Here is a 24,833-nt window from a genome sequence, read left to right as displayed (position 1 = left end):
AGATTGTTAGAGGACTTCCCTGGTGGCGCAGTGGTTAAGAATCGGCCTGCCAAAGCAGGGGACACGGGTTCGACCCTGTTCCGGGAAGATCCCACATGCCGCGGAGCAACTAAGCCCGTGAGCCACAACTACTGAAGCCCGCACGCCTAGAGCCCGTGCGCCGCAACAAGAGAAGCCACCGAAATGAGAAGCCCGCGCACCACAACAAAGAGTAGCCCCCGCTCAGAAAGCCCGCGCACAGCAACGAAGACCCAATGCAGCCAAAAATAAATAAATTAATTTAAAAAAAAAAGAAGAAGAAGTAGGGTGAACAAGACCTACTGACCTCACCTGTTTGTCAAGGACACAAATGATTGTTTTTGTAATTAATTAATTAATTTATTTATTTAGTTTTGGCTGCGTTGGGTCTCCGTTGCTGCACGCGGGCTTTCTCTAGTTGTGGCGAGCGGGGGCTACTGCGCCACCAGGGAAGTCCACAAATGATTTCTTTGATGAAATGGATAACGGCTTTCAAATACTGGAAGAACATTTTCTCAATTTGGTTTATTCACAATATGATGTCAACCAACAAGATACACTACTTCTTTTTTTTTAGTATTTATTTATTTATTTGGCTGTGCCAGGTCTTAGCTCTGGCACACGGGATCTAGTTCCCTGACCAGGGATCGAACCCGGGCCCCTGCATTGGGAGCATGGAGTCTTAACCACTTGACCATCAGGGAAGTCCCAAGATATGCTTCTTAACTTAATCCACATTACAGTTGACCCTCAAACAACGCAGGGGTCAGGGGTGCCGACCCTCCATACAGTCAAAAATCTGCATACAACTTTACAGTCGGCCCTCCATATCGGAGGTGCCACATCTGCAGACTGAACCAACCTGAGAGTGTATAGTACTACAGAAAAAAATCTGAGCATAAGTAGATCCGCGAAGTTCAAATACTCATTGTTCAAGGGTCAAGTGTACTAACATTTCATCCTTCACTTTCCTAAGTCTGGACAATCAACAAAACAGTAAGTCAAGCCCTGATTTGGAGAATTTGCCAGTTTCCATAGTGCAATGACTTCCACCATGGACAACTTCAAGCTAGCAATGTGATGTTACTGAACAAGGAACTGGGAAGAGATGTGCAGAAATACCATTATATGTTATTTCTGCCATATAGGTATGGTAGAAATAGATGCAAATAACCTCAGAAGTAGAGATAATTATAATCCAACCTTTAGTAAGGGAGGCAAACTCTCCCTCTCCTCTCTGAGAGTCTCTTAAACGGGCCTGAGAGTCAAACTAACATAAAACAGATTAACAAAAGAAAACCATACAATTTTTTTATGTACACATGGGAGCACCCATAGGAAAATGAAGACCCCAAAAAGCAGATAGGCCCAACTGCCTATATACCAGGCTGAACAAAAAGTAGCCACTGTGGAAGAGGGACTAAAATCTATGGGGAGACTAAAGGAAGGTAAGAGTTGTTTTACCGAGGTCCGCTTGCACAGATGTCTTTCACGCTCTGGTGGTAAGGACACACTTTTGCTCCTGACTTAGGAAGGGCAGCTTTCACGTGAGAGGTTTATCTCCTGCCTAAAGGAAGAAAAGGGGGAGGTCACAGTGCCCTTCTTGCACCTGCTGTCTTTCAAGTGCTTTTAGCTCAAAATAATCTTTATGCCAAAGTGGCCTATTTCGGGGTGGCTTATTTTGTTACCCTTTACTACTATTTATTTATTTATTTTTATTATTTTTAAAAATATTTATTTGGTTGTGCTGCCTCTTAGTTGCAGCGTGAGAGGTCTGGTTCCCTGACCAGGGATCGAAGCCAGGCCCCCTGCATGGGGAGTGCGCTGCCTTAGCCACTGTACCACCGGGGAAGTCCCTTCAGTACTCTTTAGAGAGCTAAAATTTACACCATTAGTTTAAATGCCTAAAAATGTTTTTAATTTTCCTAAAGATATTTATGAGGATATAGAAGAAACTTAATAGAACATCCAAAATTATCAGCATAATAAAAAAAGTTTGTTTCCTGTAGTTAATGTCTTCTAGAAACAAGCAAATATAAGTGTGTGTGTATTAGAAAACTAGTAAGGAAAAAAAATTTTTTTTAATATTTTCTAAAATTCTGTGTGCAGTTTTTGCCATAAGAATTCTAATTAGCCTCATTTCTGAGCAATGAATATTAGCAGGCTCTGCTGCTTCCAATACTTTATTTTACTTTTTCTTTTATTATCTTCAGACTTCTGGAGAATGAAGCTGCTAGAACTAAAACCTTCTCCGTGCTTCATGCTAGCTTATTTCATGATTGATGCAAACATTTTTATTAAGATGAATTTTTCTCACAGCTGCAGAAGATGCAAGAGCCTAGAGCTGATGAAAGTTAAAGGGAGTCAAGTACTATCTTTTGAGAAGCCTTCTTCTCTGCGGCCCAGGGAATAAGCTTACGGATTTCCAGGCCCAAGCAGCACTTAACTCTGGCACCCTCCCACCAGGCCCTTGAAGGGTTCAAACAGCTGCAGCTGCAGCGGCTCCGACTACGTCCTGTGCCAGCTGCCCCGGGCCGCGGGCCTCGGCGGCTGGCTGAAGGCTCCACTTCAGTTCTGCAGTCAGCTAGTGCGTGCAGCTCCAACTGCCTCCAGAGGCCCGCCCCACACCCACCGATTCTCCAGACTGCAGCCAGAGCGATCGCTCCAAATCATTCAACCTAACCGTGCTACTTCTTCCCTTAAAAACCGTCAGTGACTACTCATTACCCTCAGGATAAAGTCTAAAATCCTCACTGTGGTCTAGCAGGCCGGGCCCGCCCCATCTCTGCTTCCCCCTCCACCCACCGGAACTTCCTTTAATAACAAGACAGCTGATTTCTGACCGTCCTCGGGAACTCTGCTTATGTCCTCCCTGAATTCCTCTCTCATCTCGTCCTTCACTGTCTTCAGGCTCCATGGCGCATCTCCAGGGCATCCTGAGCCCCCTGGTGAGGTGAGGAAACACATTTCGCCCACTAGACTGCAAGCCCATGGGGGCAGGAACTGCATCTCTCTGGTGGTAACAAGTACTTGTTGGAGGAATGTTCTTCCCAGTTGTTAAAAATCTTTCCTGTTCACTTTCTCTATGCTTATGCAGAGAAATCCCTTCATCTTCAAAAAGCTTGATTTACATGAACGATTTGGTGGAAAAACGTCTAGCAAAGTTCTTTTCTTTTTAATATTTATTTATTTATTTTATTTATTTTGGGCTGTGTCGGGTCTTAGCTGCAGCATGTGGTATCTTTTGTTGCGGTGCATGGGCTCCAGAGCGCGTGGGCTCAGTAATTGTGGCAGGAGGGCTTAGTTGCCCCGTGGCACGTGGGATCTTAGTTCCCCAACCACGGATCGAACCCGCGCCCCCTGAATTGGCAGGTGGATTCTCAACCACTGGACCACCAGGGAAGTCCCTAGCGCAGTTCAACTAGACGTGGCAATCACTGATAACTAGCAGCAGGATGCTGAGAAGTTCTGAGGGAGCCAGAAGCCACCAGCGCCGAGAGTGTTCCTTACGTAACTGCTAATTCTTGATGAGTTCCTCGGTTTTCCAGGAAACTCTCAAAGGCTGTATAGTCAGAGAAGCAGAGCACGTTGAGTGGCTGAGTGTTCTGGAGTACGACTCACACGTGTGGAAGAACAGGGAGGCACTGTCGCAGGTGGACACGTCAGAGCTGCAGGGGAAGTGGAAAGCCAGGCTGACCGGCTGCTGGAGAGGGACAGAGGGAGGCGGGGAGAAGCCTAGACGTAGCTGTCACCTCTGCGTGGCCAGTTCACACTCCACACCGGACTACTACACCCTACTGACTAGTTCAGCATGGCTATTTCGTTTCTTCTTGCAGATTCAAACATCTTTATCTCTGACCATTTTTACTTTTGTCTGGTTCTTCTAAAGAGTGTCTCTCTTGGTGTCACTGGGAAGCAAAGTTGAGCCGTAAGAGGCACAGCCAGAGTGGAAAGTTCTAAATGAAGGGCCAGCAAGTCCCCAAGAAGGGACTCATCCTTCGTGTGTGAAAGTGATAGGGCCCCACTAGCAGAAAGGCATCCTGATCTGCTACCTAAGACCTGAAACTGTGCTCCTCATCATCAGGGTTGAAATACACTGACTTGATACTAGACTGACTTAAAAATCCTTTTTAGAAAGTAAAGGCAGGACCGTAACACATAGATCTTTAATGTTTTATCCATCATTCTAAGAATAATATATGGTTACCACATTTTCCTTTTCTTTTAAAAAAGCTTTTAAGAAAAAAACCCTACTTTCCTGCAAATATTTCTGGACTTTTCCCACACAGCCTTTGCCTCTGTGATATTCAGATATTCTTAGAAACTGACGGTGATTCACACAAAGGGATGCAGTGAGTGGAGACAGAAACGGAGCCAGCCTGGGTCCCCTGCTGTGAACTTCCGTTGCACGATGGGGTTCCTACCCCTCCTCCAAGCTGGGGAGGCTGCGCAACACCCCTTGGAGACGTCAGCTCTGCCAGCAGCAAGGAGACAAAGGGGCAGGTTCCACCCTAACTGCACCTGTTTACCTGCTTTACTATCTTCCAGAACTGTACCCCATCTATTCTTACAGGTTCCCTATCAAGAAATGTTAAAGAAGCCACCCCAGCTGCCCACACATAACAAAGCAAGCTCAAAGAGGAGCTGGGGTATTCAGTTACTTTCCCATACGCATCTTTTAGTTGTTGCTTATAAACTACTTTACAGTTTACATGTGAACTCTGTGAACCAACTCCTTCAATCATCCTCAGTTTTCCACTGTAATTTGAGAGACTGTATCTTCAATTATGGCAGAAGTGGTCCTTCTACTCTCCCCTATAAACATATATTCTGTCTTTGTTCACCCAAGAACTGCTATTTAAAAGGGAGAAGAAGGGGCTTGGGAGAGGAAAAGAAAGAATCCCTTTGAGGTTTGAATAATTACCATAATTTATGGTTCTTACAGCAAAAGCATACAGTGCACAGCTTCTGAGGCCTGGAGTGGCAGGGATGTGCGTGGGAAGGCGTGCTAGACCTAACAGTTCCGCAGAGGACCACACATGTTCTTACTGGTCACACTGAGTTTTCATTACTGGGGGGTGGGGTGGTGATGAACCTTCCAGTTTTTTCTCTTTAACTGTAAACTGCCAGGCTGGGCAGCCCCACACCAGGCCTCTCCTTGTTCAGCTCTGCAGGCCCAGCCTGGCTCTCCATCCCTTCTGCCTTTCAGCAGGCTCCAGAGCTTTGCCAGCACACTCCCACCCTGGGGCCTGTCCTTCTAGAAGCCGGGATTTGGAGTGGGAGACCTTTTTCTCCAGCGCCTTCCTTCCCAGAAGTGCCTGTACACAACACAAAGCTCCTCTCTGAGTTAAAGTTTCACTGCCAGCCACTGGGGAAACCAACGGGCAACAATGAAAGGAACAAACGTTGGCCAGATTCAGTGTTCTCGGCCTGCTTCCTGGTCTAGAGTCCTAACCCTCCCGGGATGGGAACTGAAAGCCTTTCCCTTCTGGAGGGTTGGAGCCCCCAGCCTCTCATTCTAGACGGATGCTAGACAAATCAGCACACCAAATTCAGCAGCACACAAAAGGGCCGTTGCATCAGGACCAAGCTGGGTTTATACTGGGAGTGCAAGGTTGGTTTAACATCAGAAAATCAATAACCAGTGAAGTAGCCTTCTCAAAAATAAAAAAGTCAAATCCACATGAAGTCAAGGCTCTAGAGTGCAGCTGTCTGTTTACAGGAAACACACAGGTCAGAGGAACATGTTAAATTACACCATGGGAATGCAATCAGCAAAATCCAGACTGTGTGAAACTCCAAAGGATACACTCCCCTCAGCAGCCCCAGACAAATTGCTTTAAAAAAAGGAAGGGGACCAGAATCACAACTAACTGCTGAACAGTCATCGACAGGGAGACACTGGAATTCACCAAAAAAGATACCCCACATCCAAAGACAAAGGAGAAGCCACAATGAGATGCTAGGAGGGGTGCAATCACAATAAAATCAAATCCCGTAAGTGCTGGGTGGGTGACTCACAAACTGCAGAACACTTATACCACAGAAGTCCACCCACTGGAGTGAAGGTTCTGAGCCCCACGTCAGGATTCCCAACCTGGGGGTCCGGCAACGGGAGGAGGAATTCCTAGGGAATCAGACTTCAAAGGCTAGCGGGATTTGACTGCAGGACTTCGACAGGACTAGGGGAAAGAGAGACTCCACTCTTGGAGGACACACACAAAGTAGTGTGCGCATCGGGACCCAGGGAAAGGAGCAGTGACCCCAGGGGAGACTGAACCAGACCTACTTGCTGGTGTTGGGGGGGGGTCTCCTGCGGAGTCGGGGGTGGGTGGCTGTGGCTCACCGTGGGGACAAGGACACTGGCAGCAGAAGTTCTGGGAAGTACTCCCTGGTGTGAGCCCTCCCAGAGTCTGCCATTAGCCTCACCAAAGAGCCTGTAGCCTCCAGCGCTGGGTCGCCTCAGGCCAAACAACCAACAGGGAGGGAACCCAGCCCTACCGATCAGCAAACAAGCGGATTAAAGTTTTACTGAGCTCTGCCCACCAGAGCAACAGCCAGCTCTACCCACCACCAGTCCCTCCCATCAGGAAGCTTGCACAAGCCTCTTAGATAGCCTCATCCACCACAGGGCAGACAGCAGAAGCAAGAAAAACTCCAATTCTGCAGCCTGTGGAAGGAAAACCACATTCACAGAAAGACAGACAAAATGAAAAGGCAGAGGACTTTGTACCAGATGAAGGAACAAGACAAAACCCCCCAAAAAACAACTAAACAAAGTGGAGATAGGCAACCTTCCAAAAAGAATTCAGAATAATGATCATGAAGATGATCCAGGACCTCAGAAAAAGAATGGAGGCAAAGATCGAGAAGATGCAAGAAGTGTTTAACAAAGACCTAGAAGAATTAAAGAACAAACAGCTAGAAGAATTAACAAACAGAGATAAACAATACAATAACTGAAATGAAAAATACACTAGGAAGAATCAATAGCAGAATAACTGAGGCAGAAGAACGGATAAGTGACCTGGAAGACAGAATGGTGGAATTCACTGCTGCGGAACAGAATAAAGAAAAAAGAATGAAAAGAAATGAAGACAGCCTAAGAGACCTCTGGGACAACATTAAACACAACAACATTCACATTACAGGGGTCCCAGAAGGAGAAGAGACAGAGAAAGGACCTGAGACAATATTTGAAGAGATTATAGTTGAAAACTTCCCTAACATGGGAAAGGAAATAGCCAGCCAAGTCCAGGAAGTGCAGAGAGTCCCAGGCAGGATAAGCCCAAGGAGAAACACGCCGACACACAGAACAATCAAATTGACAAAAATTAAAGACAAAGAAAAATTACTGAAAGCAACGAAGGAAAAATGACAAATAACATACAAGGGAACTCCCATAAGGTTAACAGCTGATTTCTCAGCAGAAACTCTACAAGCCAGAAGGGAGTGGCATGATATATTTAAAGTGATGAAAGGGAAGAACCTACAACCAAGATTACTCTACCTGGCAAGGATTTCATTCAGATTTGACGGAGAAATCAAAAGCTTTACAGACAAGCAAAAGCTAAGAGAATTCAGCACCACCAAACCAGCTCTACAACAAATGCTAAAGGAACTTCTCTAAGTGGGAAACACAAGAGAAGAAAAGGACCTACAAAAACAAACCCATAACAATTAAGAAAATGATAATAGGAACATACATATGATAATTACCTTAAACATGAATGGATTAAATGCTCCAACCAAAAGACACAGGCTCACTGAATGGATACAAAAACAAGACCCATATATATGCTGTCTACAAGAGACACACTTCAGACCTAGGGACACATACAGATTGAAAGTGAGGGGATGGGAAAAGATACTCCATGCAAATGGAAATCAAAAGAAAACTGAAGCAGCTATACTCATATCAGATAAAATAGACTTAAATAAAGAATGTTACAAGAGACAAGGAAGGACACTACATAATGATCAAGGGATCAATCCAAGAAGAAGATATAACAATTATTAATATATATGCACCCAACATAGGAGCACCTCAATACATAAGGCAACTGCTAACAGCTATAAAAGAGGAAATCGACAGTAACACAATAATAGTGGGCGACTTTAACACCTCACTTACACCAATGGACAGATCACCCAGACAGAAAATTAATAAGGAAACAGAAGCTTTAAATGACACAATAGACCAGATAGATTTAATTGATATTTATAGGACATTCCATCCAAAAACAGATTACACTTTCTTCTCAAGTGCACACGGAACATTCTCCAGGATAGATCACATTTTGGGTCACAAATCAAGCCTCGGTAAATTTAAGAAAATTGAAATCATACCAAACATCTTTTCTGACCACAATGCTATGAGATTAGAAATCAATTACAGGGAAAAAAACATAAAAAACACAAACACACGGAGGCTAAACAATACGTTACTAAATAACCAAGAGATCACTGAAGAAATCAAAGAGAAAATAAAAAAATACCTAGAGACAAATTACAAGGAAAACACGACGATCCAAAACCTATGGGATGCAGCAAAAGCAGTTCTAAGAGGGAAGTTTATAGCAATATAACCCTACCTCAAAAAACAAGAAAAATCTCAAATAAACAATTTAACCTTACACCTAAAGGAACTAGAGAAAGAAGAACAAACCAAACCCAAAGTTAGTAGAAGGAAAGAAATCATAAAGATCAGAGCAAAAATATATGAAATAGAAACAAAACAGTAGCAAAGATCAATAAAACTAAAAGATGGTTCTTTGCGAAGATAAACAAAATTGATAAATCTTTAGCCAGACTCATCAAGAAAAAGAGGGAAAGGACTCAAATCAATAAAATTAGGAATGAAAAAGAAGTTAGGGCTTCCCTGGTGGCACAGTGGTTAAGAATCTGCCTGCCAATGCAGGGGACATGGGTTTGAGCCCTGGTCCGGGAAGATCCCACATGCTGCGGAGCAACTAAGCCCGTGCGCCAAAACTACTGAGCCTGCGCTCTAGAGCCCATGAGCCACAACTACTGAGCCTGCGAGCCACAACTACTGAAGCCTGCACACCTAGAGCCCGTGCTCCGCAGCAAGAGCAGCCACCACAATGAGAAGCCCGCGCACCACAACAAAGAGTAGCCCCCACTCACCACAACTACAGAAAGTCCGTGTGCAGCAACAAAGACCCAACATAGCCAAAAAAAAAAAAAAAAAAAGGAGAAGTTAAAACGGACACCGCAGAAATACAAAGCATCATAAGAGACTACTACAAGCAACTCTATGCCAATAAAATGGACAACCTGAAAGAAATGGACAAATTCTTAGAAAGGTATAATCTTCCAAGACTAAACCAGGAAGAAATAGAAAATATAAACAGACCAATCACAAGTAATGAAATTGAACTGTGATTAAAAATCTTCCAACAAACAAAAATCCAGGACCAGATGGCTTCACAGGTGAATTCTATCAAACATTTAGAGAAGAGCTAACACCCATCCTTCTCAAACTCTTCCAAAAAATTGCAGAGGAAGGAACACTCCCCAACTCATTCTGTGAGGCCACCATCACCCTGATACCAAAACCAGAGAAAGATACTACAAAAAAAGAAAATTACAGCCCAATATCACTGATGAATATAGATGCAAAAATCCTCAACAAAATACTAGCAAACAGAATCCAACAACACATTAAAAGGATCATACACCATGATCAAGTGGGATTTATCCCAGGGGTGCAAGGATTCTTCAATATACACAAATCAATCAATGTGGTACACCATATTAACAAATTGAAGAATAAAAACCATATGATCATCTCAATAGATGCAGAAAAAGTTTTTGACAAAATTCAATACCCATTTATGATAAAAACTCTCCACAAAGTGGGCATAGAGGGAACCTACCTCAACATAATAAAGGCCATATACAACAAACCCACAGCAAATGTCATTCTCAATGGTGAAAAACTGAAAGCATTTCCTCTAAGATCAGGAACAAGACAAGGATGTCCACTCTCACCACTATTATTCAACATAGTTTTGGAAGTCCTAGCCACGGCAATCAGAGAAGAAAAAGAAATAAAAGGAATACAAATTGGAAAAGAAGAAGTACAACTGTCACTGTTTGCAGATGACATGATACTATACATAGAGAATCCTAAAGATGTCACCAGAAAACTACTAGAGCTAATCAATGAATTTGGTAAAGTTGCAGGATACAAAATTAATGCACAGAAATCTCTTGCATTCCTATACACTAACAATGAAAGATCAGAAAGAGAAATTAAGGAAATAATCCCATTCACCATTGCAACAAAAAGAATAAAATACCTACAAATAAACCTACCTAAGGAGGTAAAAGACCTGTACTCAGAAAACTATAAGACACTGATGAAAGAAATCAAAGATGACACAAAGAGATGGAGAGATATACCATGTTCTTGGATTGGAAGAATCAATATTTTGAAAATGACTATACTACCCAAAGCAATCTACAGATTCAATGCAATCCCTATCAAATTACCAACGGCATTTTTTACAGAACTAGAACAAAAAAATCTTATAATTTGTGTGGAGACACAAAAGACCCTGAATAGTCAAAGCAGTCTTGAGGGAAAAAAACGGAGCTGGAGGAATCAGACTCCCTGACTTCAGACTATACTACAAAGCTACAGTAATGAAGACGATATGGTACTGGCACAAAAACAGAAATATAGATCAATGGAACAAGATAGAAAGCCCAGAGATAAACCCACGCACCTATAGTCAACTAATCTATGACAAAGGAGGCAAGGATATACAATGGGGAAAAGACAGTCTCTTCAATAAGTGGTGCTGGGAAAACTGCACAGCTACATGTAGAAGAATGAAATTAGAACACTCCCTAACACCATACACAAAAATAAACTCAAAATGGATTAAAGACCTAAATGTAAGACCAGACACTATAAAACTCTTAGAGGAAAACATAGGAAGGATACTCTTTGACATAAATCACAGCAAGATCTTTTTTGATCCACCTCCTAGAGTAATGGAAATAAAAACAAAAATAAACAAATGGGACCTAATGAAACTTCAAAGCTTTTGCAAAGCAAAGGAAACTACAAACAAGACGAAAAGACAACCCTCAGAATGGGAGAAAATATTTGCAAACGAATCAATGGACAAAGGATTAATCTCCAAAATATATAAACAGCTCATGCAGCTCAATATTAAAAAAACAAACAACCCAAACCAAAAATGGGCAGAAGACCTAAATAGACATTCCTCCAAAGAAGACAATACAGATGGCCAAGAAGCACATGAAAAGTTGCTCAACGTCACTAATTATTAGAGAAATGCAAATCAAAACTACAATGAGGTATCACCTCACATCAGTTAGAATGGGCATCATCAGAAAATCTACAAACAACAAATGCTGGAGAGGGTGTGGAGAAAAGGGAACCCTCTTGCCCTGTGGGTAGGAATGTAAATTGATACAGCCACTATGGAGAACAGTATGGAGGGTCCTTAAAAAACTAAAAATAGAATTACCATAAGACCCAGCAATCCCAGTACTGGGCATATACCCAGAGAAAACCATAATTCAAAAAGACACATGCACCCTAATGTTCATTGCAGCACTATTTACAATAGCCAGGACATGGAAGCAACCTAAATGCCCATCGACAGACGAATGGATAAAGAAGATGTGGTACATATATTCAATGGAATATTACTCAGCCATAAAAAGGAACAAAACTGGGTCATTTGTAGAGACGTGGTTGGATCTAGAGACTGTCATACAAAGTAAGTCAGAAAGAGAAAAACAAATATCATATATTAACGCATATATGTGGAACCTAGAAAAATGGTACAGATTAACCGGTTTGCAGGGCAGAAATAGATACACAGATGTAGAGAACAAACGTATGGACACCAAGGGGGGAAAGTGGGGGGGGGTGGTGGTAGGATGAATTGGGAGATTGGGATTGACATATATACACTAATATTTATAAAACAGATAACTAATAAGAACCTGCTGTATAAAAAATAAATAAAATACAAAAATTCAAAAATTCAAAAAAAAAAAGGAAGGGGATACAGGCAAACCCTATAGATTGAAAGAAAACTAAAAGAATATTAATCAATCGCAATGTGTAGACCTTATTTGGATGCTGATACAAGCAAATTGTAAAAGAAAACATTTATGACATTTCTAAGACAAGTGAAGAAATCTGAACATTGGAAATTTGCTGGGATTAAGGAATTATAATATTTTTAGGTGTGACAATGGTATTATGTTTTATATATATATATACATACTGAAATACTTACAAATGAAATATGATGTCTGCTATTTGGCATAAAATTATCTGGGAAGGGGGACTGGATTGGGGTAAGGATGAAATAAACAGCCATGAGTGGATAACTGTAGAAGCAGGGTACTGGATACACAGCAATTCTTTATATTCTTCTATCCTTGTACATGTTTTAAATTTCCCATAAGTAACAAAAAAAGAAAATCAATAAATCAAAGTAATTCTCCACATTAACAGAACAAGGGGAAATCATGTAATTGTTTCAATAGGTGAAGAAAAAGCATTTGGTAGCGTTAGAACACTGGACTGAGAGTGGGAAAACATTGATTTCAATCCTGACTCTGCTGTGTGATAGCAGGCAAGTCACTTTACATCTCTGGGTCCCAATTTCCTCACCTTTATGATAACAGAGTTAAATTGCATGGTTTTTAAAGTCCTCCCACCCAGCTTTGTTTTCCAACTATTTATTGAAATCCTTTTAAATACCAGAAATATCCATGTTAACCTTAAAATTCAATGACTAGCTCTCTCACCAGTTTCTCATTTATCCTGAGTTTCAACTTCTTCCTACGAGGTTTATTCCAAATCTAAACTTGGGGATTTTGGAGATCATTCTCCTTAATGAAAATGTAAGCAAAACGTGACACCAGTAGTTCCATTATCTGTTATCTGCGAATACTACCTCTCTATGCTGAGGGCCTGTTTCTCTGTTTTGTTCATCTAGAAGTTACTAGAAGAAAATTTTTAATCCATTATCCTTTGGATAAAGGAACTATAACATGTATATTCCTCATGTGCAAGCATTATGATCTTGAAATTGTTTAATCTTACTGTAAAAGTAAGTAATTATTGAAAAGTAATTATTCAATCTCATCTGTAAAATGGGGATGATAAAAGCACCTTCTGGACAGAATTTTAGGCTTAAATAAGTTAAAATATGTAAAGTTTTCAGAACAGTGCATGCAAGTGCTTGATAAATGTTTACTATCAGTATAAACGTGAATGGAATTCAGGACTATAAGCAAATATTAATGCATATAATATAACCATGGTTCCCTAACTTGTGAACTTATTGGACTTGCCCTTAAGAATCCTGATGTTTGGGGCGTCCCTGGTGGCACAGTGGTTAAGAACCTGCCTGCCAACGCAGGGGACATAGGTTGGAGCCCTGGTCCGGGAAGATCTCACATGCCGCGGAGCAACTAAGCCCGTGGGCCACAACTACTGAGCCTGCGCTCCGGAGCCCGCGAGCCCCAGCTACTGAAGCCCGCGCGTCTAGAGCCTGTGCTCTGCAACAAGAGAAGCCACCGCAATGAGAAGCCCGCGCACTGCAACCAAGAGTAGCCCCCGCTCGCCGCAACTAGAGAAAGCCCGCGCGCAGCAATGAAGACCCAATGTAGCCAAAAACAAATAAATTAAAAAAAAAAAAAAAAATCCTGATGTTTGGACTTCCCTGGTGGCACAGTGGTTAAGAATGCGCCTGCCAATGCAGGGGTCACGGGTTCGAGCCCTGGTCTGGGAAGGTCCCACATGCTGCGGAACAACTAAGTCTGTGTGCCACAACTACTGAGCCCGTGTGCCACAATTACTGAAGCCCGCAGTCCTAGAGCCCGTGCTCCACAACAAGAGAAGCCACCACAATGAGAAGCCCGCGCACCGCAACAAAGAGTAGCCCCCGCTCGCTGCAACTAGAGAAAGCCCACGCGCAGCAACAAAGACCCAACACAGCCAGAAATAAATAAATAATTTAAAAAAAAAACAAAAACAAAACAGTAGCCAGGGAATTCCCTGGCCGTCCAGTGGTTAGGACTCTGCGCTTTCACTGCTGAGGGCCCAGGTTTAATCCCTGGTCAAGGAACTAATATCCCGCAAGCTGCACAGCACGGCCAAAAAATAAATAAATAATAATAATAATAATAAACTGGTAGCCAGGAATTAGAGAGGGAAATAAACTGTGTAGGTCCTAAAAGCAGGTCTCCTTAACGCAAGCGAAGAACACAGAATGAGAAAATACATAGGGTGAACTAGAAATACAGGATTAAAATATATCTCTTTAAATAAAGAAAACAAAAGGTTTAGGACCTGTGACTTTTAAGAAGACCTTAAAAAATATTTAAAATCACAGCGTGAAAGACAACAATCTCTCTCTGCTGCAGGAATTTAATTACCTGGAGAACCGGCTGTGTGCTCAGGAAGCACACAAAGATGGGGCCAAACACATAGGAAACACAACTTGCTCTGAGGAAAGAACTGCTCTTTCACGTTCCATCCAAAACCTAGCGTAATGGGGAACACATTCTAAAAAACAGCAGCAGCAGCACAAGTCGTAAGGCTAGAACGGGGAAGGTCTGACTCATGGGTCAGCTGCTCCACTTTCAGCCTCATCAGAGTCATCGCCTTCACAGGTGTAGGCAGTCCAACAGCTACGCAGCACCGGCTTCCTTGTCACTTGGACTGCAAAAGGCAGAGAGGTCTCATCTCAAGGATCAGACCCACAGTAAGACTTAACTTTAACAAAAGGCTGTATGTCAACAGAGAAAGCCCTGTGTGGGTGCTGTTCTTTTTTCCAGCACTTGTTCACAAAAGAAGTTGGGCTAAGTCCTCACCCTGGGGGCAGTTGTTGGCTGATGTTGTTTGCCCTCCCAGAGCATTTTCAGATACCTGTTGAGTATCTTTCTGCCCAAACACTGAGATGCTGGTGGGTTTCTATGTTCTAGGAATAGAAGTCAGGGCTGCGGCCACTGTATGAGGGAACTGAGCCAGAGGCTTGGGGTCTAGGTGCCCAGTTGCCCTGGTAACTCCCTGTTTAAACTGTAAACCAGACAGAACTTCAAAGCTGCATTTATAAAAGCATGCTAATAGCAACAGACCAAAATAAATGAAAATTTACAGGCAGGCACGTTTTGGAATTCTTAATAGGCTCTTTTTATCCTTCTTTAATTATCGTTTAAAGGATGCTTGCCAGCCTCGCTCCTTAGCCTGTTGGCAAATGAAACGTTAGTTTTTGTATGCTTTTTTTGGGGGGGGGGGGGCGGGGGGGTGCAGGCTGCACCGCGCGGCATGCGGAACTTCCCCGACCTGGGATAGAACTCGCATCCTCTGCAGTGGAAGCGCGGAGTCTTACGCACTGGACCGCCAGGGAGGTCCAGAATTTTTAGGCTTCGTTTAAATATTCTATCTGCAGCCTATTCCACACCGTTAGTCCACATTTTCATGTGACAGTTGGAATGAAGGGCTACGGCTCCCTCAAACAAAACATCCTTCCCCAAAGCAGTGCAATTTATAAAAACTGCTCGCCGCTTTGCTGCTAAAGATATTCATCTTTGTGCATCTTTGGTCAGTAAAATGCATATATGCGCACACAGTTTCCAAACCAGAAAAAGCGTTCAACGTGAAGTCCTACAAAATATGACGATAGTTTGTCATCACTTGACGAAAAGCACTAATAATTTGAACGAAGCCAAACGCGCGCGAAAACACACACACACACACACACACACGCTGTACTTATCAAAAGCTCTTTAAATGTAAAGAGTAATTATCCTCGACAAGAAATAAGATACGTATAAACTTCCTAGCTGACTCTGCTCTACTTGACAGAAGTTCTGTCAACAGCCCCGGGGTGGCGGCGACGCAGGACACTTGGGGGCTCCGGGGCCTCCCCACTCTCCACCCGCCCGTCCCCCCACGCCGCGTACGCTGCTCCGCGCCAGGCCCGGGCCGGCTCGGGGACCCTGCTCCCGGGTAGCTCAGCCGAGGCCGCCCGTGCGGCAACGCAGGTGACCGCCCACGTGTGTCCCTGAGGGGCGCGGCTCGGGTCTGTCGCCCCTCGCGGTCACTCCCGGCCCAACCTCTCCGGGAACCACACTCACCCGCCTCGGCGCAGCATCCCTGCGCTCACCGCCGCGCTCGGGGGCGAGCTGGCAGCCGCCGCCGGAGAAGGCGCGGCAGAGAGGAAGCAAGCCCCTCCTCGGGGGTCGCAAGGCCGCCATAGCTGCCGTCCGGCGGCTCCCGCGACGCACAGCGGAGTCGCGACGGCGCGAGGGGCTGCCTTACGGCACGGTCGCAAAGCCCGCGGGAGGGGACGACTCGGCCGACCGTGAGCTTGCCCGGCATGTGACAGGCTGCGTGGGCGGCCGAACGGCGCGAGCGCGCCCGGGTGGCAGCTCCTCGGGCGCGGGCATTCCGGGGGACTGCGCTAGGCGGCTAGCGGCGGGCTCAGCAAGGGTCGAGGTGCAGCGCAGACGCCGGAGGACTTTTTCCCAGGGCGGGGAGTGTTCGGCCCGGGGGCGGGGCTGCCGGGCCCGGCGACAGCAGGACTGCGGGGCGTTGGCGGCAAAGCGTGCGATGGCGCGGGCGGCGCAGGTGAGCGAGGGCGGAGGTCTCCGCGGGGTGGGGCGCGCGGCCTCCCCTCGGCGCGGGCTGCCAGCGGAAGACCCCTGTCCCGGGGCGCCGCCCCGCTCCGGCCGGGCCGGAGTTGGCGCCACCCCCGCCCCGGGTCAGACGCGGCCGGGCCTGGTTTAGGAGCCGGGCTCCCCGCAGCCGGCCGGGCCCGAGTTCCCTCCCTTCTCGCCGGCTCCTCTGCCCGGCCGAGCGCGGCCGTCCCCTCCCCCTACGGGCCATTGTGAGGTCAGGCCGGCGGGCGCGTCGTGGGGCCCAGGCGAGACGCCCGGAGCGGCCGCTGCGGCCAGTAGCTGCCGCTGCCACCGCCGGCCCCTTCACCGGCTGTCCAGTTCAGACCTAGCCGGGAGGGGGAGAGAGATGCAGCTTGGGGCGCAGCTCCGGTGCCGCACCCCGTAAAGGGCCGATCTTCTATCTGGCCACTTCACCTACGGGAAGGCAAGACCAAACCAGCTTAGACCGCTGCTGGGTAAAGTGCTGGGAGGGCTGGGCGAGAGGGGAGGAAACAGTCGAGGCAGCCTGCTCTTCTGGGCTTCCAGAGGCGTGTTCTGAGCTCGGCCACCCACAGGGGATTAGTTTCGGTTGAGCATCCATCCCCCTCCCGTGAAAGAGCGTAAAAAAAAAAAAAATGCGTTACACCCTTCTGGACCCTTAACGGGAGGCTGGTGAATGAATTAGTCATAGTTGTCTCATTCTCGTGGGGTGCGTTTTGGAGGAGGAGAGGAGCACGATAGGGCCTAGGGGGCACTAGGCCTCCGAAGCCCAAGGTGGTGCCTTTGACATAACCCAGTCGCCTTCCCTGTGGAATTTTATCCCTGTGTAGGGAGGATTTGTGAGGTATGAAAAGGGTGGGGCGAGAAACAGGGTATCTTTACACAAGTGCTTAAAGGGTGGAGAGGAAGTAGAAGCGGGGACTTTTGGGAGTGTCTGCGAACCCCTGGTGTTGGTTTCAGTGGCTCAGCTCCTTTTGTTTAGTTCCTTTTCCTGAAACTAGGCATAGCACCTTGGCCTGGTCGGGGTGCTTCAGTGCACCCATGACGTCTGGAAGGTTAGAAGAGCTGCTGTTTTACATTCCACAGAGGTGCCCTGCTCTTGCCAAAAACCAGCTTCCAGTGTTAAGACCTAAGGTACTTGTGCTTTCTCCAAGCTGATAGTTCAACCTCATGGCATACTTATGAAGGCATATGCCGTTTTCTTTGATGACTGAGGAAACTCTGAATTTCCCAGGCCCAGAGCTCCGGCTCATATTCCCCACTGCAGTAACCCCGGTCTCAATCACTGCCATGTTTAGGTTATTTTCAGGAGAGGGAGTTGATTAGTCACTCAAGTGTGACTGTCCTTGGGATCGCAATAACAAGCCGTATTTCTTAAGCATATCTTTTTAGAATGAATTAATACATGATTACCATTCTGCAGGCTTTGTGGTGTAATAAGTTATGTTTGTCATCTTTTAGTGCTTGTGAAACTGAACACAACAAAAGTATGGAGATGGGAAACCAACATCCTTCTATTAGTAGGCTTCAGGAAATCCAAAAGGAGGTAAAAAGCATAGAACAGCAAGTAATTGGTTTCAGTGGTCTGTCAGACGACAAGAATTACAAGAAACTGGAGAGGATTCTAACAAAACAACTTTTTGAAATAGACTCGGTAGATACTGAAGGAAAAGGAGATATTCAGCAAGCTAGGAAGAGGGCAGCACAAGAGACAGAGCATCTCCTCAAAGAGTTGGAGCAGAATGCAAACCACCCACACCGGATCGAAATACAGAACATTTTTAAAGAAGCCCAGTCCCTGGTGAAAGAGAAGATTGTGCCATTTTATAGTGGAGGCAACTGCGTAACTGATGAGTTTGAAGAAGGCATCCAGGATGTCATTTTGAGGCTGACACACGTTAAAACTGGAGGCAAGATCTCCTTGCGGAAAGCACGGTATCACACTTTAACCAAAATCTGTGCAGTGCAAGAGATTATCGAGGACTGCATGAAAAAGCAGCCTTCCCTGCCGCTTTCTGAGGACGCACATCCCTCAGTTGCCAAAATTAACTCTGTGATGTGTGAAGTGAACAAGGCCAGAGGCACTCTGATTGCCCTTCTTATGGGAGTGAACAGTAATGAGACTTGCAAGCACTTATCTTGTGTGCTCTCGGGGCTGATGGCTGATCTGGATGCTTTAGACGTGTGCGGGCGCACAGAAATCAGAAATTACCGGAAGGAGGTCGTGGAAGATATCAACCAGTTATTGAGGTACTTGGATTTAGAAGAGGAAGCAGATACCACTCATGCGTTTGACCTGGGGCAGAATCATTCCATTTTAAAAATAGAAAAGGTCCTCAAGAGAATGAGAGAAATAAAAAACGAACTTCTTCAAGCACAGAATCCTTCAGAATTGTACCTGAGCTCCAAAACAGAACTGCAGGGTTTGATTGGACAGTTGGATGAGGTAAGTCTTGAAAAAAACCCCTGCATCCGGGAAGCCAGGAGAAGAGCGGTGATTGAAGTTCAGACCCTCATCACTTACATCGACTTGAAGGAAGCCCTTGAGAAAAGAAAGCTGTTTGTTTGTGAGGAGCACCCCTCACACAGAGCGGTCTGGAACGTCCTGGGAAACTTGTCAGAGATCCAGGGGGAAGTTCTCTCATTTGATGGCAGTCGAAATGATAAGAACTACGTCCGGCTGGAAGAGCTGCTCACCAAGCAGCTGCTTGCCCTGGACGCCGTTGACCCGCAGGGAGAGGAGACGTGTAAGGCTGCCCGGAAACAGGCAGTGAAGCTTGCACAGAATATTCTCAGCTATCTCGACTTGAAATCCGATGAATGGGAGTACTAAAACGCCAGAGAGCCCATGGTTGATCATTCTTATTTTGCACTTTATATATGTGTCTGTGTATTTATAGAGAGCTTTCAGTTTGTTGAGCCTGAATGTGATTTATACATGCATATGTCAATCTCAGTATTTATGATTTAAGCAAATTATATTCAGTATCTCTGCTGCTTTTGATGTTGAAAAACAAATATTACAACATATTAACTTTTCCATTTGGATCACTATGTTGTGGTGTGGTTTTTTTTGGTTTTTTTTTTTAAATCAGAAAATGGAATAGGGGCAGCTTTTAAAACAGTTTTAATGGGTTGTTCAAGCATTAAAATGCAGACATTTCAGAATCTAGAAATAGACATAACCTTACATAATAAATACCAGGACAATTATGAGGAAGGGGGAAATTTTTGGTTAAGTAGAAGTAAGGTCCAAGCACAAACACAGTACAATGATATGTTTTATTATGCTAAATAAAGCACAAGGATTTTTTTCATTTATAAAACCCAATTGCTCCCACCCAATTTAATAGGGTGGGAGTTTTTGTGTTTTTTTGGATGGTGGGGTCTTTCACAAACATTTTTTGTTTGAAATACAGTGTATTTTCTCCTGTACTCTGCATTTAGAGGGGGAGTCTTATTTTTGTGTGTGACATAAGAAAATTATGAAAATGAATAGCAAAAACACCTTTGAGACTGCATTGAAGAAGGGATAAAACACCAGCTAATACCTTCAAGTTGTTTTTGTTTGTAAAATCTAAACTTACAATTTCCCTTAGAAATTACTAAGGATGGGAACATTTAAATGAAGTTAATGGACCTTTAAAAAAAAAAGGAAACACCCACACCCATAGTAAGATAATGAAAAGTGGAAATTACCAATTATCAGGTTATGCTAAAATAAGCAAAAATGTCTGCATGTAGCACGTAATGGGCTTCTTCTGTCGTTCAAGGCGGCATAAGGGACAAACTTGTTAAACATTCCCAATGCTGTTTTATAGTGTATGAGAGCAGAAGCTGTCGGCAGCCCTGCAGGACCAGCTCTTTGAAGCTTGTTCAGAGGAAGCGAGCGTCAGCTCCCTGCACCTGCAGACGTTGGGCACCAACCTGCTGCATTCCTTAGCTCATGTTATTGGCACATGGATGTTTCTCTAGTGCCTGAAAGGGCCAGTAAAGTCTGTCAGTGCAGGAAATTTTTTTCTTCTGCTAAAGGGTATACATATTTCTGTACATACTTTTTGAGGATCCAAGTTTACCAGTTGCCTGTTAATGTGAACAGAAGAATTTCCCAGAGTTCTGAAGTGCCTTGATAACTTGCTGCCCCGGTATTATAACTAACAGAGTACTCTGAAGTCAGCTCTCACAAAATAATCGTATTAGAGTACATCTTTTGAGCTCTATAGTAATTTGTTATTTTCTTTCAGAGATATTAATTTGATAACTTTGGAAACAGCTAAAAATAAAATGGATAAAGGAATAGCCCTAAATACCTAAAAGATTATAAACGTGTAGCCCTAAAAAATTTTCACTTTGTCTCGGTACTGCCCAATAATTAAAAGCCCTTGATATGTCTTTCCTACTAGAAATGTTCTAGATTCATCGGACAGTGGGGTCAAAGGGCAATCAGAGGTCTTTGGGCCGTGAGCCTTCCACCTGCACGTCCAGCGGGCTTTCAGTGCAGCTTCTTGGTAGCTCATGCTGACCAAAGTCGTTTCAGGATTGCTATTCTGTATCATAATTTTAGGGTGCTCTTAAAATCTTGAGTGTTTAAGTTCGAGCACTGTTGGCGTTATATCACTGGGCAATCAAGGCTGTACTCTATAACTCACTTCAGACGTACTCACATCCTGCACCAGGCCCCCCTACTTCACGTTAATTTCAGATTTGAAAGTTAAATGTTAACCTGTCCTTTCAGAGTATCCATTGTTGTTTGAAAGCAGGTCTTCCCCTAGCATTCATTTCCAGCAGTGTTTTCCATAACTCGCAGAGATGGCTCAAACTGCTAATCTTTGCACATCGGGGGTGAGTATAGGATAGTGAGCCCATCCACTGTCATGTTGGATTTCTCACGGGGATTATTTTGGTCATTGAAATAATCAAATCAGCCTTGAGTGCTGAGGAGTGACGCTCCCTGTCTTCAGTCTGTTCTAGTTCCTTGTACCTGATGATTCGGTTCCCATAATGAGCCCTAGTGATACTGGCTTTAGCTGCTACTGTCCCTCGTTGGGAGGCATGTGTGTTAATGTGGGCTGCTGCATGTATTTTGGCTTCATCACTTTGTATTGTATTTTTATGATCTTACATGAAGAGAATCTGTACTGGAAGTAAACCTGCCCCCTAAAAATGTTTGGCCTTGGGTCTGCATTAAACTGTATAATCCATGTTCATGAAAAATTGGCTGGGAATGTTTGCTTTCTTTACCTTCCATTCAGTCAGCATTGCTTTCAGGTCATTCTTTATCCAAACAGATTAATCAGCCTACTGTGAAGTAGTTATGAAAATAAACATGATGACTGTGTCTACTAAGTACAATTTAATGCTTTATTTTGCTAAACTGCCTGGGTATAATATATTTGACATAATTTAGTATATTTGAAAAGTTTAACCAGTTTTTCTCATTTGTTTTACTTGGCCAGTTTTTAATCTGGTTTTGGAGGGTCTAAGCTTATCCTGTTCACACAGGTTTTTTTAAGCAAAGCTTTTTAGCTCTTAGCTCATGCAGTGTTTTTCTCAAGAATAATTGGAGAACGATTTGCCACACTGATTTTCATGTGTAATTCAGGTGTGTCATTCCAGCGTGTTGGTTCCCATCCCCGCCCCATGAACTGTGTGACTACTGTAATACCGTGTCTTAAATAATTCAGTATTATTTTGAGATAGACACACTAGTATACCCTTAATTATTGATGAAATAAAAAATCTCTTAGCTTCTCTTTGCGGTGGAGAAAGGACGTGAGTCTGAGGTGTGAGTCCTGTTGTCATGTTTTCACCTTTGGGTACTGTCTGACTTGGGTGCCCCTGAGCAGGCCAGGCCCGGGGGAGGGCTCCTTGGCTCCAGTCGGGGGCAGTGACGAGCACAGACGGGGATCCAGTGGCGGGGGAAGTGGTAACTGTTCCCCCGTAAACAACCCAGGCAGTGGGGGGCCCAGGGAACCTGGAGCAGATGTGGCCTCACGCGCTGCTTCCCTGGGGAGGGTGCCCGCGGGCCAAGCGCACAGGAGCTGCCCTTACTCGCAGGAGGGGAAACTCGAGGCGTTCTGGAAAGGTCCTCTCCCCGGAGGAAAGGTTTAAGGTAAGGTGTTGTGCTGTTGAAGCTCATCTTCTTAACGGAGATGTTTTTCTGGCCATTTGAGAGTCTTGTGCTCTGCGCCTGAGCTAGCCGGGCGGCCGTGTATCTCTGACCATCTAGCCCTTCCAGCATTCCCAAAATGCTCTGCTCTGCCTCGGGCTCCCTCACCCACCTCGCAGCTCACCCTCGCTTTGGCAGTTGTCTTTCGTAAACCCATTACAACCCATTACGTGGTGGCAGCAACTGGTTTCGCCTTTTCCCCGCCTCCTCCTACAGGCCCTCTTCTGTCTTCTCTGCCTGCGTGTTCCTCCCGGTGATCCAAGTGGAGAAGCAGCGCGGCCAGCCCCGCCGTGCAGGTGTGTGATGTGTAATAGGCCAGACGCCAGGAGAAACAAATCGTACAGGTTAAAAAGACAGGAAATTGGGCTTCCCTGGTGGCGCAGTGGTTGAGAATCTGCCTGCCAATGCAGGGGACACGGGTTCGAGCCCTGGTCTGGCGGGATCCCACATGCTGCAGAGCGGCTGGGCCCGTGAGCCACAATTGCTGAGCCTGCGCGCCTGGAGCCTGTGCTCCGCAACAAGAGAGGCCGCGATAGTGAGAGGCCCGCGCACCGCGATGAAGAGTGGCCCCTGCTTGCCACAACTGGAGAAAGCCCTCGCACAGAAACGAAGACCCAACACAGCCATAAATAAATAAATAAAAACAAATACTTAAAAAAAAAAAGAAAAAAACAGCAAACCCCCATCCCTCCCTCACCCCAGCCGCTGGCAACCACTAATCTACTTTATAAAAAAAAAAAAAAAAAAAAAAAAAGACAGGAAATTGACATTTTTAATTCTCTGCCACCCACCAAGATGCGCTCTGCCCCTTTAGGCTTGGGTTACTTACGCACGTTAGAAACTGTTCTCAAGGACTTCCCTGGTGGTGCAGTGGTTAAGAATCCGCCTGCCAATGGAGGGGACACAGGTTTGCCGCGGAGCAACTAAGCCCGTGAGCCACAACTACTGAAGCCCATGCGCCTAGAGCTCGTGCTCCGCAACAATAGAAGCCACCGCAATGAGAAGCCCGTGCACCGCAACGAAGAGTAGCCCCTGCTCGCCGCAACTAGAGAAAGCCCGCGCGCAGCAACAAAGACCCAACGCAGCCGAAAATAAATAAATAAATAAAATAAAAAAAAAAACTGTTCTCAAGCTCTTGCTGTGTGCTTGGTGCTCAGGTTGGGAAATGTCCATCCTATTGTGTCTCAACCAGCGTGGAGTTGGTAAAGGACACAGTTGTCCCGCATCCGTCTCAGGCATAAACTCCAGGATGTCAGGAGAGCAGGGCAGGTGCTCCGTGAGTGCCGGAGAGACACCATGGGTGCCATGGGCCAGGGAGGCTGAGGGACAGGGCTCAGGGACCCCCCGAGGCTGGTCAGGAACAAGACAGGAGAAACCCCAGCGCAGGGCAGCGATGTCGCACAGGGGCTGAGCAGCACAGCACTGGCAAACTTGGTTCTTGCTTCCAGGGCGCAGAAGCGCTACCTGGAGGGCGAGCGAGGCCCGCATCGGGGCCCGGATGCAGGTCAGCGGGTGCCTGGCTGTCAGAGTGTGTCTGATGCGGGGCGGGGGGATGTCCTACGTTGCTTCCGCTATCATTTAAACATTTTTCAAGCCATCGTTGAGTGAACCTTCCTGCGTGCCAGGCCCTGGGCGAAACGTCTCATGTGCATGTTAAACTCTGGGAACCATTCCACGGCAGGTTTTGGTAAGTGTATTTCACAGATTTGGACTCTACAGCAATCACTTGCCCAAGGCACTGCCCGAGGCCGCATGGTGAACCGGGAGGACAGGACAGCCCAGTAGGGTACATGCGAACACAGGGTTTACCTGGAGGGTCCCACCCCAGGGGCCCTGATTTCATCAGCGTGGGTGCAGGCTGGACGGCGGGAAGGCGTCCAGAGCACTGAGGGTTCGAGAACTCGGCCAGTTAAAGTGTAGTTGGCGGGCTTCCCTGGTGGCGCAGTGGTTGAGAATC

The 24,833-nt window shown here is 45.4% G+C and overlaps 2 protein-coding genes across 4 annotated transcripts in view; one reads left to right on the top strand and one right to left on the bottom strand.

Moving 5' to 3' along the window:
* Positions 1–16,341, bottom strand: part of LOC133084538 (cytochrome c oxidase assembly factor 8) — a 33,452-nt gene extending 17,111 nt beyond the window's left edge. For 2 of the 3 annotated variants that reach the window (XM_061181341.1, XM_061181340.1), the window contains exon 1: positions 16,186–16,341. In XM_061181341.1, the coding sequence (XP_061037324.1) occupies positions 16,186–16,305 (120 nt within the window). In that variant the 5' untranslated portion in view covers positions 16,306–16,341. The remainder of the gene's footprint in view (positions 1–16,185) is intronic. The other variant, XM_061181339.1, reaches the window with a different exon arrangement.
* A 66-nt stretch (positions 16,342–16,407) lies between these two features.
* BAG5 (BAG cochaperone 5) lies at positions 16,408–19,701 on the top strand. The gene is made up of 2 exons (XM_061182916.1): positions 16,408–16,678; positions 18,169–19,701. The coding sequence occupies exon 2, from the start codon at positions 18,197–18,199 to the stop codon at positions 19,538–19,540; it is 1,344 nt and encodes a 447-aa protein (XP_061038899.1). The 5' UTR covers positions 16,408–16,678; positions 18,169–18,196; the 3' UTR covers positions 19,541–19,701.
* Positions 19,702–24,833: the final 5,132 nt, after the last annotated feature.

This window comes from Eubalaena glacialis, chromosome 2, assembly GCF_028564815.1.
Source record: "Eubalaena glacialis isolate mEubGla1 chromosome 2, mEubGla1.1.hap2.+ XY, whole genome shotgun sequence".
Classification (NCBI taxonomy): domain Eukaryota; kingdom Metazoa; phylum Chordata; class Mammalia; order Artiodactyla; family Balaenidae; genus Eubalaena; species Eubalaena glacialis.
The sequence above is the reverse complement of the archived record's forward strand: the minus strand, read 5'-3'. Positions and strand labels throughout refer to the sequence as shown.